Source organism: Geotrypetes seraphini, chromosome 8, assembly GCF_902459505.1.
Source record: "Geotrypetes seraphini chromosome 8, aGeoSer1.1, whole genome shotgun sequence".
Lineage (NCBI taxonomy): Eukaryota > Metazoa > Chordata > Amphibia > Gymnophiona > Dermophiidae > Geotrypetes > Geotrypetes seraphini.
In genome coordinates, this window is record NC_047091.1 from 112,947,809 (window position 1) to 112,967,542 (window position 19,734).

General features: G+C 41.8%; 1 protein-coding gene across 6 annotated transcripts in view; it reads right to left on the minus strand.

Annotated features, from left to right (window-relative positions):
* Positions 1-19,734, minus strand: part of TCF3 (transcription factor 3) — a 288,408-nt gene that overhangs the window by 92,225 nt on the left and 176,449 nt on the right. For all 6 annotated transcript variants that reach the window (XM_033954328.1, XM_033954326.1, XM_033954331.1 and 3 more), the window contains exons 6-8: positions 15,958-16,016; positions 4,199-4,328; positions 612-664 (exon numbers count right to left, since the gene is read on the minus strand). In XM_033954328.1, the coding sequence (XP_033810219.1) occupies positions 612-664; positions 4,199-4,328; positions 15,958-16,016 (242 nt within the window). The remainder of the gene's footprint in view (positions 1-611; positions 665-4,198; positions 4,329-15,957; positions 16,017-19,734) is intronic.

Genomic DNA, 19,734 nt, shown 5'->3' on the forward strand with positions numbered 1-19,734 from the left:
TCTCTTCTTTCCTTCTGTTTCCCTGCCTGCACCCTTTCTTTCTCCCTGCTCTTCCCCAAGCCACTGCCACTGCCGCTGCCATTGGGGAACAGGATCCAAACGCCACCAATGGATAACAGGCCCCAAAGCCGCCGCCGCCCTGTGCTCTCTCTGCTTCGGGCCGATCAATCTTCATCTCCTCGACGTCAATTCTGCCGTCGGAGAGGAAGTTCCGCCCAGCCAGGCAGCGATTGGCTAGACCGAACTTCCTCTCCGATGGCAGAATTGACGTCGGGGAGAGGAAGATAGATCGGCCCGAAAGATTGCCAAGGCAAAGTGAATCCTGGATGATCGGCTCACTTTGCCTTTGCGAGCTACCGGTCAATCGCGATCGACCTATTGGGCACCCCTGCACTAGAGTCTTTCACTAGCAGGAAAATGATATAAATGGATGGCTAAATTCTCTACCTCTGACATTTAAATCCAGCACTTTCCAGATTCATAGAACCATTCACAATCGATTACAACCAATAATATGCAAAACACAGTAAAATACAAAACAAAAACTCAAAATATATTCAACAATGTTGATATTTCCACTTTTCTTTTAGCCAAAAATTCCTCTCGCTTACCGAAGAAGGAAGGCCTTGTGGGGGTACTTTTCTGATTTTTTTAGTCTGGCCGTCTAATAAAAAAATACAAATAAGTGTCAGACAGATATACGTTGAGAAAGTAAATCTTCAGCTTCTATCACCAATATCTTTCAAGAGTGAAACAATAGAAGATATAAGAACCTCTAAGCCAGTGGTTCTCAACCCTGTCCTGGGGACTCCCCAGCCAGTCGGGTTTTCAAGATATCCCTAATGAATATGCATGAGAGAGATTTGCATACCTATCAGTTCCATTATATGCAAATCTCTCTCATGCATATTCATTAGGGATATCTTGAAAACCCAACTGGCTGGAAGGGTCCCCAGGACAGGATTGAGAATCACTGCTCTAGGCAGTTACATAACTAGGTTTCTTCCTGGTGTTACAAACCTACATAAAACCATTACTGCCTCTCATAACACTATGTAACACAATGTTTGTTCCTGGGCAGTATGTGTAATTTCCTAATTGCTCATGCCTACGAGATATAGGAAATGTCTTGGTATTTCCATGAAACTTTACGTTTTGTGACCAGGATAATCAAATTAGCAGTGTACTTATTTAAAATGTGAAAATGCTGAATTTTCATTTTTTCATTCTTAAAAAGTCATAAAAAGCAACATATGAATCACAGCATGTATTTATGTTGAAGTTATACAAAGATGGCCACAGATGATTTATAAGTGAGCAGTTTTTCAAGATTTGCAATTATATTGTAAGTCACTTTCACAAATCAGCCCCCAGATGTAGTCCCCATCATGTTCTCATTATATTATTCTTGATAGCAACGCTTGAAGTCCAATATATCCTGGTGGAAATGATTATCTTGCTCTTCTAATTTTGCTCCCATGTTCTCCTTAAATGTCTCAAGATGAGCATCAAGAACATTAACTTTGAGTGACATCCTACAGCCCATTTTACTGTAATTCTTCACCAGATTCTCAACCAACTCCACGTAGTTTTCGGCTTTGTGATTGCCAATGAAGTCCCAAACCACTTTGACAAAGCTGTTCCAAGCCGCTTTCTCCTTCCTAGTTAGCTTCCTGGGAAATTGCATTTATCTGTGGTCCAAAGACACCAGCTCTGACCTTTGCATTAGAGAGATTAGGGAAGATGTCTTGAAGGTATCTGAAGGCTGCCGACTCCTTATCTAGAGAACACTTATTACTCAGGAGGTATTTACACTTGGTAGCTATTTTCACTCATGTTCAGCTGGCAGAATCTTGCCTGGTGTGCCTAAAGTTTATGGGTTCAAATCCCTAACCCAAACAGCCCTACATTTAACATGGGGGTTACCACAACATAGTGTCAATCCTTAAGAGGGTTGCCCTTTTCTTCCACTAACTATTCCAGGTACAATTTTTCAGGACAGCAGAATGTGTAACCATTTGAAAGCCTATTTGAACTCAATTGTCACAATTCTATCAGTATGGCAGTAGTGGGTGGAGAACTACTTACGAGTTATAAGCAAAAGTAGGGAAGACCAATTCAATTCCATAAAAAAATAACAATGTGTAACAGAAACATAAGTCTGTAGATCCAGACTTGACAGAGATGTGTTTTGTCTAATAAAGCCTCTCTCAGGAGTCTTAAGATCTAGCCAAGCAGGTGTCACGTTCATCTGCAGGCAACAGAATTGTATTCAAAGAGCCTTCAAAATGCTTCAAAAACATTTTGCTTTGTTATGGACAGTCCTTTGCAATACTGACAATATTGCCTCCCAGTGTACATCCTTCATATATGCAGACTAAGAATAAAATTATGTTGCCTTTATACGAATGTGACACCTACTTGGCTAGATCTCGACACTTCTGAGGAAGGCTTTAATAAGTCTGGATCTACAGATTTAGGTTACACAATTATTTTTATGATATACTGCACGAGTCTGGATTATTAATCTACTAGTTTGTCGTCATCTATTTTATATTGCATTAAGCTTTCACGCTGGAATCAAATTGGTCTTTCCCTACTTTTGTTTGCTTGACATTTTTACTTGTAGAGGAGTGTTTGCTCCTCTTTCCTACGCTCTTATGAGTTGCAAATCCCATATCTTCTTCCACCACTTATTAATTGATCAAAAACATATTCCCTTTAACTTACCTGCATACCAGAATGCCAACATTAATATCTCCTTGAAATTTACAGGTCTTGTCTTGATAAACCACCACTATACAAGCCTGAAGCTTATGAGAGAATTAAAACACACAGAAAGCTAACAAAAAGTTCACAAAGTCTTACTATAAGGAACACCGAGGACAGCTTGAGTATGGTTCCTTTTATGGTTGTACTCGCCAATTACATTTTTCTAAAGTTATGGTGGTTTTAATAATCCAGATTATGAATTAAGAGAAGAAATGTTGGCTGCCAGAAAATTCATTCTCTTTAGTAAAAACCCTACTACAACAACATCGATATAAAATATTTTGAGCAGTATACATTTGATATTTATAGGGCTAAACTGTAGTGTGTATTCATTGCAAAGGCAAGTAATCCAAAGTGATATGGTTATCTCAAGACAATAGTACCTGAAGGGGAAAAAAATTGGGAGATTAAGCTACATATTCTCTACAGGTACAACTGCATCTCCTGGGATGCAACATCAGGGCATTCTACACAGACAAAGGTGGGTATTCCCTCCTCCCCCCATCTTATTTCACTAATAGCACTGGGAATTAAGGATTTCAGAATGCCAGGAAACACCTTAAATTAGCCAGGAGTTCTGAATCCCCCCATAAACAAAAAATATCAGTATGACGATCTTTAGATGCATTTCCATTATTTAATTAATTTTTAGTTCCAAAATCTTTTTATTAAAGAATGTCAAAAGTAACATATGTACACGTATATTTCAGATCTTTGCCACATCATTATTATTCTACCCCTTAAACTACTACTACATCGCCTTCCCCTCAACAAAATTACATTCAACACAATATAAAGTATAAAATACACACAGTCTGTCAGCTTGGCCCATGTACTGCTTGATCTCCCATTACACCATCTATAATTGTATTGTAAACATACCCCCATGTTTTCACTGTTTGGATTATAGACAGCTAATATTGTTGAGTACAAAACTATACCTCCAAGCTATGTAAACATCATAGCATTACAACATCCCAACTACATCTTTTCCATTATTTAGTTAAATAAACAGGCTTCTGTTGGTAACTCGTTTCCAGAGATAACTTAATAGATTAATAGAGGATTGAAAGGGAGGGTTGTTTCATGTTTCATGCATAGTATGTAAGTGCTTTTCGATGGTATTACTGTTTATGTACATTATTGCACTTTGAATAAGCTGTTTTTACAAAATCAATAAACTTATAAAAATGAAATGAAATAGATTTTGGATATCTTCCGCAGCCCAGATTTTCAGCACTGCCTCCCAGCACAAAAACACCAAAAGACTGGAGTGTTTATTGAAATATGGTGCTGGCAAATTCAAGGGCCCCAATTTAAGCACACCTCCATCATCAAGTCCAGGAATGTAGCCTGCTCATAGTTCAAATCTAAACTCTTTGGGGCAAGTACTTTTATAACCAGGCCACATATTCCCATCACTTACCAATGTTGCTGTCAGCAGCCCTCCTACGGGGGTTGTTGGAATATGAATAATATTGTGACCCACTCTTTACTCCTGTGGGGGAAACTGTGCTTGGATTTGCCATTCCAATGTCACTGGGCAGGAAACTAGCCTATAAAAAACAAACAGAAAAGGTTAACACACACTACAATGCAACTTTGCTACTTTATTGAAGTTAGAACTCCAGGAATTCCAAAGGTATGAGCTACCACACAAAGGACCTCTCCTCCCCCCTCCTCCCCACCAGCCAGTTCTACCAATATTTGATTATGCTTTTTCAACATATGGCTCCCTACTGACAAGCAAATAGAGACACTTGCAGCGAGTCTCTGCACTAGTGCTGCCCGATTCAGGAAAAAATATTTTGATTTGATTCAGCCTATTGAATCGATTTTTCAATTTGATTCGATTTTCCTGCCCAATTGGGTGTTTTTTTCCAAACATTCTGGTGGGTTTATTTTATACCCTCTTCACCCACTCCACCCCCTTTGCCCTCTCTTACCCACACTGGTGCTGTGGTGTAAACAAAATAAACAAAAAAGACTTTTCATCTCTCTGTTAATGCGACAAACGTCTTCTGATAACTTTCTTGCCAGGGTCAAGGGTCTCTTGCCCATTTGTCGTTTTCTTCTTTCTCCATGGTAACCATTCATCTTCCATCTCTGTCCTCCCCTTCCATTTCTCTTCCCTCCCCCAGAGGTCTGGCGACTGCATGCCGACAAGCCTTCCCCCCATGTCAATTCTGATGTCATATAGAAGGTTCTGGGCCAACCAATGGCTGCTTGGCTGGCCCAGACCTTCTCTCCAATGTCAGAATTGATGACAGGGGGAAGGCTTGTGGACTAGCGGTGTAGAATCGCTGCACGCGCCTGGCCCTTCCCTGCCTGGAGTTGCGGCAGGGGATAATTAAATGGAGCTGGGGAGTAACGGCGGTGGGTGGCAGGGAAGAATCGGCGGTCAGCCCGCGTACCCCCAACAGGCAGCCCATGTACCCCCTAGAGATGGCAGGTGGCGGACCGGGGGGGAGGAGGAGGAATCTGCGGCAGGGGCAGGAAGGCTTCAGCATGGGTCGGCTTCGGGGGAGAGAGGGAGGAAGGGGATGGGACAAAGGCTGGAAGGCAGTGAGGGGGAGGGGGCACAAAGGACACTGAAGGAAGGGAGGGGGCATTAATAGGACAGAAGGAAGGGAGGGGGCATTAATAGGAAAAACAGTAAATACAGCCATTTTACACAAGGAAGGAGGGGGCACTAACTTGGGAGATAGGAGGGATAGAGGGAGAGAATAGAAAAGGACAATTGTTGGGTCAATGTGCGAGTGAGAGGGAAAGAGATGGTGCACATGGGGAAAGGACGAGGAAAATTGGGCATAGAGAGGAATGAGGTAGAGATGCATAGGGAATAGAAGGATGAGAGGGATAAATGTTGGAAATGATGATGGAGAGGGAGAGGGATAGATTGAAGGGGATGCAAGAAGGAGGAATGTTGGGCATAGTGATGAAGGGAAAGATGTGGCATGGTATTGGAGAGGGGTGATAGAAGGAGAAATGGGCATGAGGCTGGTGGGCAGTAGTGAACAATGCTGCACATGATCTGGGGTTGAGAAAGGAAGAATAGTAGGACTCCTGGACGGACAGAGAGATGTTGGTTGGGGAATGGAATGAGGTCTAGAGGAGAGGATGCGTGCAGGAGACAGAAAGAAATACTGTACTGGATACAGTCAGAATGAAGTGCAACCAGAGACTCATGAAATCACTAGACAACAAAGGTAAGAAAATGATTTTATTTTCAATTTAGTGATCAACATGTGTCAGTTTTGAAAATTTATATCTGATGTCTATATTTTGCATTATATTTGTCTATTTTTCTATAGTTGTTACTGAGGTGACATTGCATATTTTAAACTCATTTGCCTTGACATCTTTGAAAACCCCCAAATATAAACATTAACATTTTCTCTGCATACAGTGTGCTTGGTGTTTTATTAATTTTGTGGCTACCATTATGTATTAATAAGATTATATTGTGTGTATATGAAAAATGGATGGAAGAAATTGCATTACAATTAGTATTATTATTTTGGGGATGGAGTCAGGGGCGGAGTTTGGGCAGGTCTGGGATGGAGTTTGGGCAGGGGTACTCAGCTGGTATTTCTTAGGCTTAGGGGGTACTTGGCTTGAAAGGTTGAAAAACACTGACATAGGTATGTAAACGTGTCTATCATATCTTCCCTCTCCCACCTTTCCTCCAAAGTACACATATTGAGATCTTTAAGTCTGGCCCCACCATACACCTTATGACGAAGATCATCTGTGGTGTTTGCTTGGACAAACTTTCAAACATAACATACCACACAGCACAACATAACATATAACATATAACCACAGCTACCTCTCAGTTCTATGAGGTTTACAGAGTAAAGATATTGAACATGCACAGTGAATTACAATTCATTAGTTAAAAAATTTACCAAACAAGTATGTTTTTAACAATTTTCTAAATAGGTTATGGAACTTAATATAAAATTACCAAGATGTTTATCCCATGTGACTGCCTGATAAGATAGAATTCTGCCAAAGAATCATTTGTAAACACATCCCTTAATGGATGGAAAGTCAAATATTGGCAAATCCCAGGCTTTTCTATTAACAAATTCAAAGTGGTCAAGAAAATAACTAGGTAAAAGACCATGCAAAGACTTAAAACATATACAACCAAACTTAAACAATATTCTCACCTCAACTGGCAGCCAGTGCAATTTCTGGTAATATTTTGTCACATGGTAGAATTTATTCAGACTGAATATCAAACAAACAACGGTATTTTGAATAACTTGCAACTTCTTGATGTTTTTCTTCCAGACTGACAAATAAAGGATATTACAGTAATTTAAAGTGCTTAGAATAAGTGACTGTATATCTGTGTGAGTCGGAGAGAGAAATCTAAGATGGCGGATGTCCGTTAGCTGAGCTCGGATCGCTTAGCTCTTTCTTATACATTTTTATACTTTTAAAGATTGGAAACGCGGTTAAAGTTCCTTTTTTCTGACATGCTCCATACTAAAAGGAAGGATAATGTGAAAGTGTCTTCCCCTGTTCAGCCGATGATCCAGCATTTTTTCGAGCAGCCAAGCCCAGCTGACACCCAGCTACCCTTCCGGCGGCAGACTTCCGCAGTGGACTCAAATGAGGGAGCACTTGAGTCCTTGAATCTTCAGACATCGTTGTTGCCGCCGGCACTCTCTGCGCCCCCTTGTCCAGCGGAGGCACAGAGTGGTGATTCTGTCTCTGGGGGAGAGGAGGAGGAACCCCTGGAGCAGGCAGTGGGAGGAGCTACAGCCCCAGCTGGAAAGCAGGGCCAGAAGATCACCAAGGGAGAGGGAGATTCAGCAATAAGCCCAGCAGTTACACTGGAGGTACTCTTGGAAGCTATAAAGAAGATAGATGAGAAGGTGGAGAAGATGGCTTTACATATGGAGGCATTGGTGCAGAAAGTGGATGCCTTTGCGGTAAACATTGAAAAAGTTAAGCAGGATTGCATGGACAAGATACAAGTTGAGACTGCCTCCTTGAAAAATTCAATTTCCACTTTAATTAAAGAACAAAATTTACCTCACGAAAAATTGAAATGATAGAGAATTATAACCGAAGGCTGAACTTGAGAGTTTTAAACTGTTCAAAGATACTGGCTATGCCACCAATAGAGACTTTTAAAAAGTTTCTTATAGAATGTTTAAATTTTCCTCAGGATCATATTCCGCCAATAAATAAGGCTTATTACTTACCTTCTTCAAAAATAAATTTTGGTGTTAATGATGTTCCTATGAGTGAGAATCTGGCCATTGACAATGATTTACAAAATCTTACAGCAGTATTAGAAAATTCATCTTCAGATGTTAGAGAGAGAGCTACTCTAATAGTCAACTTTATATTTGAGCAGGATCTTAATTCTATTATGAGATTGTTCTTCAAAAAGTCTGGAATACTCTTTTGTGGTCAACGTTTATGGCTGCACCATGGATGTAACCAAAGTAACTCAGGAGAGGTGAAAGTTATTTTTGGAGATGAAACAAGGAGGCTAGGTGCCACATTCATCTTGGCTTACCCATGCAAATGTGTTGTAAAGTTTAAGGGCTTAAAATACGTTTTCTTCTTTCCAGACCATCTACAATCCTTTCTAGACCTCAAGGAAATGTAGACGTTTAAGTCTTTCTTTAAATGTTTATTGGAATGTTTCTCCCTTTAATTTTCTTCTTTTTTCCTCTCTGTAAACTAACTGTGATCTAAGGAAGAGTTAAGTTCCATTTATTTCTGTTTCTTTATTTTTGTAATGTATATTGAAGATACTTTTTGGAATATGACTCTATATTACTTGTGCAAGTAGTTTTTACTTGTAAACTTTGTTAAATTGATAAAAAATAAAATAAAAAAAAGAATAAGTGACTGCACCAATAGCCTAAAGGAGGAAAGGTCAAAATATGTCCTAATTGTTCAAAGCTTCCATAACAGAAAGTAACATTTTCTAACAAGAGTGTTAATGTGAATATCAAATGATAAATAATAACTGGTAGAATGGAATACGTCATCCTGTTCAAATTTATGGAATCCTCCTTGATTTTATTTGAAAAGTATGGGAGATAATGGGGAATCCTGGGGCACCCCACATAGATTTTTCCATTTAGGAGAAAGAGAATAGTCAGAATGAACCTGGTAAGTACAACTTTCCAGGAAACCCCTATACCAATTAAGGACATGGCCAGATATTCCAATTGTGTCCAAACATCTGAGCAGGATTTGATGATCTACTAAATCAAATGCACTGCTAAGATCAAACTGCATAATCAAGGCACTCATGCTACACTGAATTGATGGTGAAGATAATCAAGAAGAGATGCCAACTCTAGTACTATGAAGTTGACAAAAATCTGATAGAGAAGGATGTAAAATAGAAAATCGATTAAGATAGTCGAGTTCGATACTCACTAATCCTTCCATAAGTTTAATCAGAAAAGGTATTCCTGCAATGGGTCTGTAATTACTAACAGTAGATATTGGATATTTTGGATTCTTAATTATTGGAGTGATTATTATATGACCTAAATTTATAGGAAAATTTCCATGTTGTAATAATGAACTAATCCAGGTTAGCATGTCTATCTTAAAGTGTATTGGTGCAGTTCTAAATATTGCTGAAGGGCAAATGACTAAGAGACAATGTGATTTTGTGTATTTATTGTATAATTTATTGAAATCATCCTATTTTGGAGTAGTAAATTCATACCAATTTAAATCAGCACGAGAAAATTTTTCAGCAGAAGAAAGCATCTCAAAATCAAAATGGTCCTTTTCCTGAGACTTCTCAGTTATGTAATTTTGAATGAAAATGTTCAGCCAGTTCAGTTGAAGAGGGATGGTGATCTTGTGGGGCCTGTTTCAAGTGGTTTATCTCAAAAAGTGTGTTGTATTTAATAAACTGGTTCCTATTTTTGAAGAATAATAAATATGTCTTTTTCTTTAATTTTGCTTTTATAGTTCAAAGGCTATTCAAAAAGTATCAGACAGAAGCTGTCAGTCACTGTCAGATTGCCGATGAATGAGGAAGTGTAAGTGAGCGCCGTCTGATTTTCATTTTTAACAAAATGACAGAAAAAGTTGAACAATGCTACTGCATTAAATTTTGTGTAAAGCTTGGTGATTCCCAAGTGGAAACAATCTGCAAGATTCAACAGGCCTTCAAGGATGAAGCAATAGGCAGGCACCACATAGATAAAAGAGTGGTACAATCGCTTCAGAGATGGCCGCACATCAGTGAAGCACGTTCTGGTAGGCCCTCATCATCCAGAAATGGAATTGTCATTGACCAAGTGAGGACCCTGGTGATGCAGAGAACTTGCAGCTGAGGCGAGCATCAGCGTTGGATCCATTCATTCCATTTTGACTGAGGATTTGGGCTTCAGGAGAATTTCAGCAAAGTTTGTGCCAAAGCTGCTAATGATTGAGCAGAACCAAGTCCGTTTGAAGATCACACAGGACATAGACTATGAACAGTGATCCCAATTTCCTCAGCATAGTGATCACTGGCGATGAGTCCTGGGTTTATGGGTATGACCCTGAAAGGGACCAGATTTCAGTCAAGAGAAGACATCATGCAGAATGTGACAGACCAGTTGCGAGAAATCTCAAAAGAGGCATTCCAGTGCTGCTTCCGACAGTGGCAGAACCATTGGGAAAAGTGTGTAGCAGCCCAAGGGGACTACTTTGAAGGAGATTAGTATAAGATCTAAATATGAGTATTTTTAATGAATAAAGGTCTGGTACTTTTTGAACAGTCCTCGTATATTGGTTCCTATTTTTGAAGAATAATAAATATGTCTTTTTTCTTTAATTTTGCTTTTATAGTTCTTAACTTTTGCCCTCCATGCTTCCTTATCCTTAATTTTTCCTGATTTATACCATCTTCTTGCCAATCGTCTTCAATTTTTTCAATTCTGATAGTTCAGAATTAAACCAATTTTGGATTCTACGAAATTGTTTTTTTTCTAATAGACTGAATCGGAGCAATCGATTTGAGGATTGTTGTACTATGTTTTTTCTAATAAGTCTACAAATCTAAATTTGAATCTGGTAAAGGCTTAGAATCATAATGATTCCAGAATTCAGAAGGTTCAAGTCATTTTCTCCTTTCAATGGTCCTATTTGCTTGGTGATTTATAGAATGATGATACAGTTTCAACCAATTCAGGTGACAGTTAATCATCAGATGGTCTGACCAATCTGTTTTGGTCCATTCTTTAGAATTAATATTTAAATTTGAGGTGATAGAATCCTTTGAAGCAAAGGAAATTAGGTCTAAATTAGAGAGCTGCATGGGAACAGGGATGGGAATCCCGCGGGACCCGCGGGTTCCCCCTTCAGGTCACAGGGATCCCGTGGGAACGCTCCCTAGGGTCGTGGGGATCCCATGGGGACGCCCCTCGTGGTCTCGGGGATCCCGCAGGGTTCGATGCAACTCGAGCTGCGAGGCTCGTCTTCTTTTCCTACCTGCCCTGCCGCAGCACACACAGCCAACCAGGTCTTCCCTGATGTCAGTGCTGATGTCAGAGGGAGAGCTTACGCAAAGCCCTCCCTCCGACGTCAACGCTGACATCAGGGAAGACTTCCGGTCGGCTGTGTGCTGCAGTAGGGCAGGCAGGAAACAGAAGACGAGCCTCACGGCTTGAGCTCCATTTGGATGAGAAAGTTGCTGATAAGGTTGCTGGCAGATGAGGGCTGGACACAAACGTGGGAGGCAAACGCAGGACACAGAAGGGGTCGAATGTGGGAGGCAAATGCGGGACAGAAGGAGGTCGAACATGGGAGGCAAACATGGAACACAAAAAGGGGGAGGGAGTGCTTTTTTGGACACAAGGCATGAACTTGGGAGAGAGGAAGGGATGGAAATAGATGCTGAGGTGGGGGAGGGAATGCGTTTTTGAACACGTTTTTGAAGGCATGAACTTGGGAGAGAGGAAGGGAGGGAAAGAGATGGTTGTGTACATAGGGAATGAAAGAAAGGAGAATTTTTGATCATAGGGAGGGAGTGAGGTACAGATGAGAGGGAGAAATATTGTGGTGGAACGGACAGATTGAAATGGATGCAAGAGGGAGGAATGTTGGACATAGTGGTGAAGGGAATTGAGGGAGAGATGTGGCATGGTGCTAGAGAGGGGTGATAGGAGAAATGTTGGGCATGGGACTGGTGGGCAGGGGCGAAAGATGAGAAAGGGATAAATGCTGGACCATGGTAGGAGGAACCAATGGACAGCAACAGAAGAATTTACAGAAGATGGGAAAGCAGAAAAAAGAAACTGGGACCAACTGGAAAAATAAATCTCCAGACAACAAAGGTAAAAAAATGGAATTTATTGATAAAATATGTTAGCTTTGGGAAATGTATATAGCAGATGTCTTTGTATTGTGTTCAAAAGAAAAGGAAATGCATTTCTGATTTTATTTCTACAGTGTTGAAGTACTTGCTGACCCTTGCTGTGACTGGTGAGGATCCCCAAGCACCACCAGCAGAAGACCTCCTCTAGAGACGGCCAGAACTCCCCTCCACCAAGCACAGCAGTCGCTGGCAGCATCCATGAGCTACCAGCATCTGTGACTCAGGGACACTACTGCTGCCTGCCAAGCTTGGCAAAAGAAACCCCCGGCCAATTGCAAAGGAAGTCCTCAGCTGACAGCTTGGGGGTTCTCATCAGCTGAGTATTTATATTTTATATTTACATTAGAGGCTCTGGTAGAAACCCGTTTACAAAGTATGTATTCTTCCCAATTAATATTTCCAAATTAATAAAGTGTCTTTGCTTATTTGTAAATGGGTCTCTACCAGAGCCTTTAATTCAGTAGCATAATTAAATGAAATAACTATTTCTGAAGTTTATAAGGACAGGTGGGGACGGAGGGATTCCTCGTGGGGACGGGTGGGATTTCTGTCCCCGCACAACTCTCTAGTCTAAATATAACTGAGAGGTGAGATAGGAGTGAGAGATGGTGAAGGAGGAAGTAGTTTACAAAACATTAGTCGGTAGACAGAGCTGCTTGCTGTAGGCTTTGTACACCGTTCTCTTTCAAAGGGTGTCAGATTCCAGGGCACTGAGATTTGTCTTTGCTTACTAACCCTCCGCTTCCATACCATGCCAAGTTTCATGCAAGCTTTTTTCTTCCAGTTCCACCCTCACCACCACATCCAAGGACACAGGCTAGGACTCACTCCACAGATGTTCCTGAAAGCAACAGAAGCCTTTACAGGAGGCAAAAATGAAAAACTGTTTGAGCTTCTGACAGCTGAAAGCTAACACAGAATTGAGATTAGACCACACCGATGCTCTATTCAACTCCTTTCCGCACATCCTCCCCCCCCCAAAAACAAAAACACACATAAAAAAATTTAGCACACTTATTTTAATCTCAGCAGCTTTAGTGGTTTAAGTTGCACATACTTGTGAATACCAGAACAGCTCTCTCAAAAAGAATCATCCTTTAGCTTTGAGGAGTGACAACATGGGTATGACGATGAAATAAAATGCTGTCACATTTGAAAGATTCTGCCAGTTGAGACATGCTCAGGTAAAGGGGTGGGGGGAGATGAATACCACACCATTTCAAAATTTATACCACAGGATGATGGAAGTAAATGCAGCAGTTATTTCAAGAACTTTTCATGAGCCTTCATCCAGGGAGGACTATCACACTAGAAACTCTAGCAACTAATTCAACAATTAGACAGTATGTAAATAGTTTAAAATCCTTCCAGTCTCCCACACACACCCATGCCCCCCCCCTTCTCTATTTCCATCAAACAAGGAAAACATATTCCATCACTCCAGACTTTCCAACATACCTCATACTTGGTTCTTCAGCTGCCTTTACCAATACAGTTCTGCCAATGCACCTCAGTCCTATCCTGCAGTGCTCCCTGCTCCCTTGCTATTTCAGTACAAAGCAATTCTAACACTAAAAACCAAATATTTAGCCCTTCAAATGAACCTCACAAACCAAAACCGGCAAAGTGGAGTTGATGAACTTAAAATTTCCAGGTTTATTAACAACATAAGATGGTGGCTGCCGGAAGATATAAATTACAGCGTCCTGGAGGAGGTGGGTGGGGGAGTAGAGCCATAACTTGATTCTGATTGCCAGTTTTTGGGGCCTCTGGCTTACTGAATGGGGTACACATATGTAGTTTTTTGTCCTGCAGTTCACAAGGCACATCCAAGCCATTTTTTATCTCACCCCTATGAAATCTGAACATATCATAGATCTTCATATGTAAATATACTTCTCCCTCCGTATTCACTGTGATAGGAGATTAACAGAACTGCAAATATAGAAAAACCACAAAAAACTTTTTCATATGTTATTCGCTGTTTTCTATTAAAAACCATCGTGAATATGGTAAAACCGTGAATAACATGGTGGGAGACCTGGCCTGTTCCTGAAGGAAAGACAAAACACGGTGAAGAAAGTGCTATGAATTGGCGATTTTCTCCATAAACGCTTGGAATTAGCAATTTCTTTTTGCAAGCTGATATAATATTGGGGGAGGAGCCAGCAAGCTAAAAACTGTGAATAATCAAAACCGTGAATGCTGAAACCGTGAATAAGGAGGGAGAAGTGTATTACCATACACGGTCCATGTTTCAGGAACAGTACAGTTTAGGGGGTGCAGAACTTATGTGCATGACAGAAGAGCGGGACTTGGGTATGATTGTATGTGATGATCTTAAGGTGGCCCAACAGATTGAAAAGGTGACGGTGAAAGCTAGAAGGATGCTAGGGTGCATAGGGAAAGGTACAGCCAGTAGAAGAAGGACGTATTGATGCCCCTGTATAAGACTTTGGTGAGACCTCATTTAGAATATTGTGTACAATGCTGGAGGCCTCACCTTCAAAAAGATATAAAAAGGATGGAGTCGGTCCAGAGGAAGGCTACTAAAATGGTATGTGGTCTTCATCATAAGGCGTATGGGGACAGACTTAAAGATCTCAATCTGTATACTTTGGAGGAAAAGCGGGAGAGGGGAGATATGACAGACACGTTTAAATACCTACATAATGTAAATGTGCATGAGTCAAGTCTCTTCATTTGAAAGGAAGTGCTGCAATGAGAGGGCATAGGATGAAGTTAAGAGGTAATAGGGCTCCTGGGGAGGACGGGCTATAAAAATAAATAAACAGGCTCTGGAGTAATCTAAGAAAATACTTTTTTACAGAAAGGGTGGTAGATGCCTGGAACAGTCTTCCAGAAGAGGTGGTGGAGACAGAAACTGTGTCTGAATGGGATAGACACGTGGGATCTCTCAGAGAGAAAGAGATAATGGCTATTGCGGATGGGCAGACTAGGTGGGCCATTTTGCTTTTATCTGCCATCATGTTTCTATCAGGGGTCCCTCATTGAAATCATACAGCTGATCCACAGCTCTTTCCCACAGTACAAAAGCCCTCTGTGCAATCATGACTACTCTCATCAGTACTTGATTTGCAATATACAACTTTTTAGCTTTATGAATTTGTTTTTCCTTTGGATCAGCTGTATGATTTCAATAAGGAACCCCTGATGAAAGCATTTCTACACACAGAAACACGGCCCGTGTAGGGTCCTAGTATCTATTTGGTTTCCTATTTGCTACACCATTTGCCAGCTGTGGAATCCTTAGCTATTACAATTGTATATGACAAGGTGGAACGTCTTGCGGACAGATGCTGTTTCTCCTCACAGACTGGTATTACCTTGGAAAATCTGTCTGTCATTATTGCCAGCTGCCATTGTTTTTATTGATTTAAATATCTTATTTTATGTTATTAATAAACCTGGGAATTTCAAGTTAATCAACTACACTTTACCGGTGTTTTCTTGTGTGGGTTTCTCCTTTGTTGAGTGGAGCATTGAGGTTTCTTGCTTGTTGGGAATTCTAACACTGTCCATCATTCACTTTCTTCCCTTCCTACCACCATTCCCCCTGTCCTACATCATGTCTCCCATTCCAACACCAAACCATAGCATCTGAATTTTCATAATGTGCATTCTTGTACAGCTGCTGCAATATGTAAGAGAGCACACATTTAGGAAATTAGTTCTATCTCCTATCCAAATTCAGTTTACTAAAATATTGCTGCACTTTCCACTCAGTAGCCAAAGTGCTCCCCAGCTTATGATAACCAAACTAAACCAGAGGACTGAAGGCTAAATTTGTGCATTACCTGGTTAAGTCCTGAGTCTCTAGAAAAGCCAGAGTATGGAGGTCTCTCACTGCTCTTTGCTGCAGGAAAGGGAAAAAAAAAAAAAAAAGGAGTAGATTTTCTTTCACATTTTGTTTACACATTTAAAAGCCAAATGCATCTCTGGAGGCATGCAGCTGTCACTTGTGCTAAGAAATGTCCCTTGATTAGCAGGCATCCATCTTTGCAATGTGGTTCCAATTCCCATTGTGCTGGAAATGAGGCGGATAATGTACAGGCAAAATGGCTGAATTTATACCTTATCTCATAATAAAAACATGTTAACAGTTTATTCTTCTTCCCCCTTCCCCCTTAACTACATACCATGCTGCCCTAGTTAGTCTTGTTCTGGAGAGATCTTACCTTTATCCTTTAATTCCTCACGCTCTATTTGAAAACTTGGCAGGGTAAGAGACTGGTTAGCTGCCTTCCACTGCCCCCTCCCAAGAAACTAAGGGCTAGATTATCAAAACTTTGTGGTAAAAACAGATGGGCTGCTGTCAGTAGTTATTGTAGCAATTTCAAAAAGGTGAGTCATTCTACAAAAATTGTGCATGCAAATGAGATTAGAAGAGAGTAGCGAAGTTTTGTTAAATTTGCATGTGCCCATCGCTGATGATAGCGATCTGCACATGCGCAGAATAAATGAACAAATTTTTTTAAAATTGAAGATCAGTAGGAGGGATGCCCACTCCCTCCCGCCGCTGAAGTCAAGCAACCCCCTCCACGGCAGCGGGAGAGATGCCCACTCTCACCACCAAGCAATGCCTCCCCGACAACCCCTTGGCAGCAGGAGAATTGCCCACTCCCTCCTGCCTCTACACATCACCTTTCCCCCCCCCCCGACACCTGGGCCAATCAGAGCCTTAGACCCCTCCCTGGCACATCCCAGGATGCGTTGGGGAGGGGAAGGCCTACCATTTTGAAGTCAGGCCTGCTGGCCAGAGGGAATAGGCATCCCTCTGGCCAGCTATTGTAAATAAGGTAAGGAGGAGGGAGGGGGTGGGCATCTCTCCCATTGCCAGAGGGGTGTTCGGGGAGGCATTGCTTGGCGGCAGAAGGGAGTGGCAATTTCTCCCACTGCTGAGAGGGGTAATATGTGTGGGGGCATTGCTTGGTAATGGGAAGGAGTGGGCATTTCTCCTGCTGCTGGGGGGGGAGGGTGTTTGTGGGGGGCATTGTTTAGTGGCAGGAGAGAGTGGGCATCTTTCCTGCTGCTGGGGGGGGGGGGGGGCTTTGCTTGACGGCGGCAAAATTTTCTGACAGCTATGAGCTGTCAAGCCTTACTTTCCTGTCAGTGCCTGAGCCAATCAGCATTCAGACACTGATAAGAAAGATAGATGACGACAGCTCAGACTTGTCAGCAAATTTTGGCCACAATGTGGCACAATGAGGTTAGGGAATCACGTAGTGATTATAGCGAATCGCTTGGAGTGCTCATTTTAATATTAATGACCTTGTTGTACTACATTTGCATAGCTGTATTGGAGACTGCTAGAAAACTCAGAAAAGACAATGGTAAGTAAGCCGTTTTAATAATCCACCACTAAAATACATGCATGTTAAACTGGCTGGAAACAGTTTAGCAAGCATGTTAAAGGCAGATTTTAATTTCGATAATCTGCATCTCAGAAGCTGTTTTAATTTCAATAATTATTTATTAAAAAAGAAAAATGGCTGCTGCATTTTTTTTTAAATAGTTTGTATGATGACACATTAAGTAAAACTATGAAACAAATTACACGGATATAAAAGGGTTCATGTCTTGTTTTATGACCCACTTCCTTTTCCCCTTTAGATTGTACAGCTGCCTAGAAGGCAGTGCCCATAGTGCGGAATAGAAAGTTTTAATAAACTTGTAAAACCATCACAGGGGAAAAAACTGGATAGTAGCTGAATACCCATTCTAGTTTCCCTCTGCCTTCCTGGTCTCAGTAAAGAGTGTGTATGAAGTAAAAGAACCCCCCCCCCCCCACAAAAAACCAAACCAACAACTTATGTAATGTGGCTTTGGTGATGAAGCTCTCCAGCAGAGAACAGGTGCAATATAGGCATACAGCACCACATGGTTCCAGGAGTCTGCTAGGAGTTCACACATGGATACCTTCAAATTACCCATATGAATACAGCAAGGCCCACATCAACCACCGTCTCCCCTAACCTCTACTCCTCCCTGTCCATCTTTTCACATGCACTCCCACTCCTATAACCTGCATGATTTGAATTCAGGGACAAAAAAAAAAAAAAGGTACACCTGCAACTCGCAGCAAATACCAGCAGTTTCCCCAGTCAACTTCAAAAGAGTGTTACAATGTATTCAAAATATAGATCTATATATAAAAAAAAAAAAAAGTTACAGTGTTTCCATGTTCCAGCAGGGCTCCATGCAGTCAGCAATCACAATCCCCCCAAAATCTGAAAGCAAAAATTGCTTAATCTTGAAATTCTTAAAGCAGCTCTTCTACATTTGTGTTATGTGGTCAGCTAGAACTGGAAAGCAATGTTACTTACCGTAACAGTTGTTATCCAGGGACAGCAGGCAGCTATTCTCACTAGTGGGTGATGTCATCAGACAGAGCCCCGGTACGGACGTCTCACAAGCACGTGTTGCTTGTAGAAACTTAAAAGTTTCTAGATGCCCGCACCGCGCATGCGCCGGTGCCTTCCCGCCCGGAGGTCCGGGCGTGTCTCCTCAGTTCAGGTAGCTAGCCTGAGAAGCCAACCCAGGGGAGGTGGGTGGGACGTGAGAATAGCTGCCTGCTGTCCCTGGATAACAACTGTTACGGTAAGTAACATTGCTTTATCCCAGGACAAGCAGGCAGGTATTCTCACTAGTGGGTGACCTCCAAGCTAACCTCAGTGGGATGGAGGGGGAGTTGGTGACTTAAGAGAATAAATTTTTCAATACTGTTTGGCCAAACTGTCCATCCCGTCTGGAGAGAGTATCCAGACAATAATGTGAGGTGAATGTGTGAACCGAGGACCAGGTGGCAGCCTTACAAATTTCCTCGATTGGTGTTGATCTGAGGAATGCTACTGAGGCTGCCATTGCTCTGACCTTATGGGCTGTGACCTTACAAGGAAGTGATAATCCAGCCTGGGCATAGCAGAAAGAGATACAAGCCGCCATCCAATTAGAGATGGTGCGCTTTGATACGGGTCTTCCCAACTTATTAGGGTCGAAGGAGACAAAAAGTTGAGGAGTGGTTCTGTGTGGCTTGGTGCGATCCAGGTAGAAAGCCAACGCACGTTTACAGTCTAGAGTGTGAAGGGCCGATTCTCCGTGGTGAGAATGGGGCTTAGGGAAGAATACTGGAAGTACAATGGATTGGTTGAGATGAAATTCTGAGACCACCTTAGGCAGGAATTTCGGGTGAGTGCGGAGGACCACCTTGTCATGATGGAATACTGTGAATGGTGGATCCGCCATCAATGCCTGGAGTTCGCTGACTCTGCGAGCGGACGTAAGGGCTACCAGGAAAAGCACTTTCCAGGTGAGATACTTAAGAGGGGCCCTGTTGAGTGGTTCAAACGGGGGCTTCATGAGACGGGAAAGGACTACATTGAGGTCCCAAACTACCGGGGGTGGTTTGAGAGGAGGGTTAACATGGAAGAGTCCTTTCATAAATCTGGCGACCACCGGATGGGCCGAGAGGGGTTTCCCTTGTAGGGGCTGGTGGAACGCCGCAATAGCGCTCAGGTGGACTCGTATGGATGTAGACTTGAGCCCGGATTGAGATAGGTGTAGGAGATAGTCCA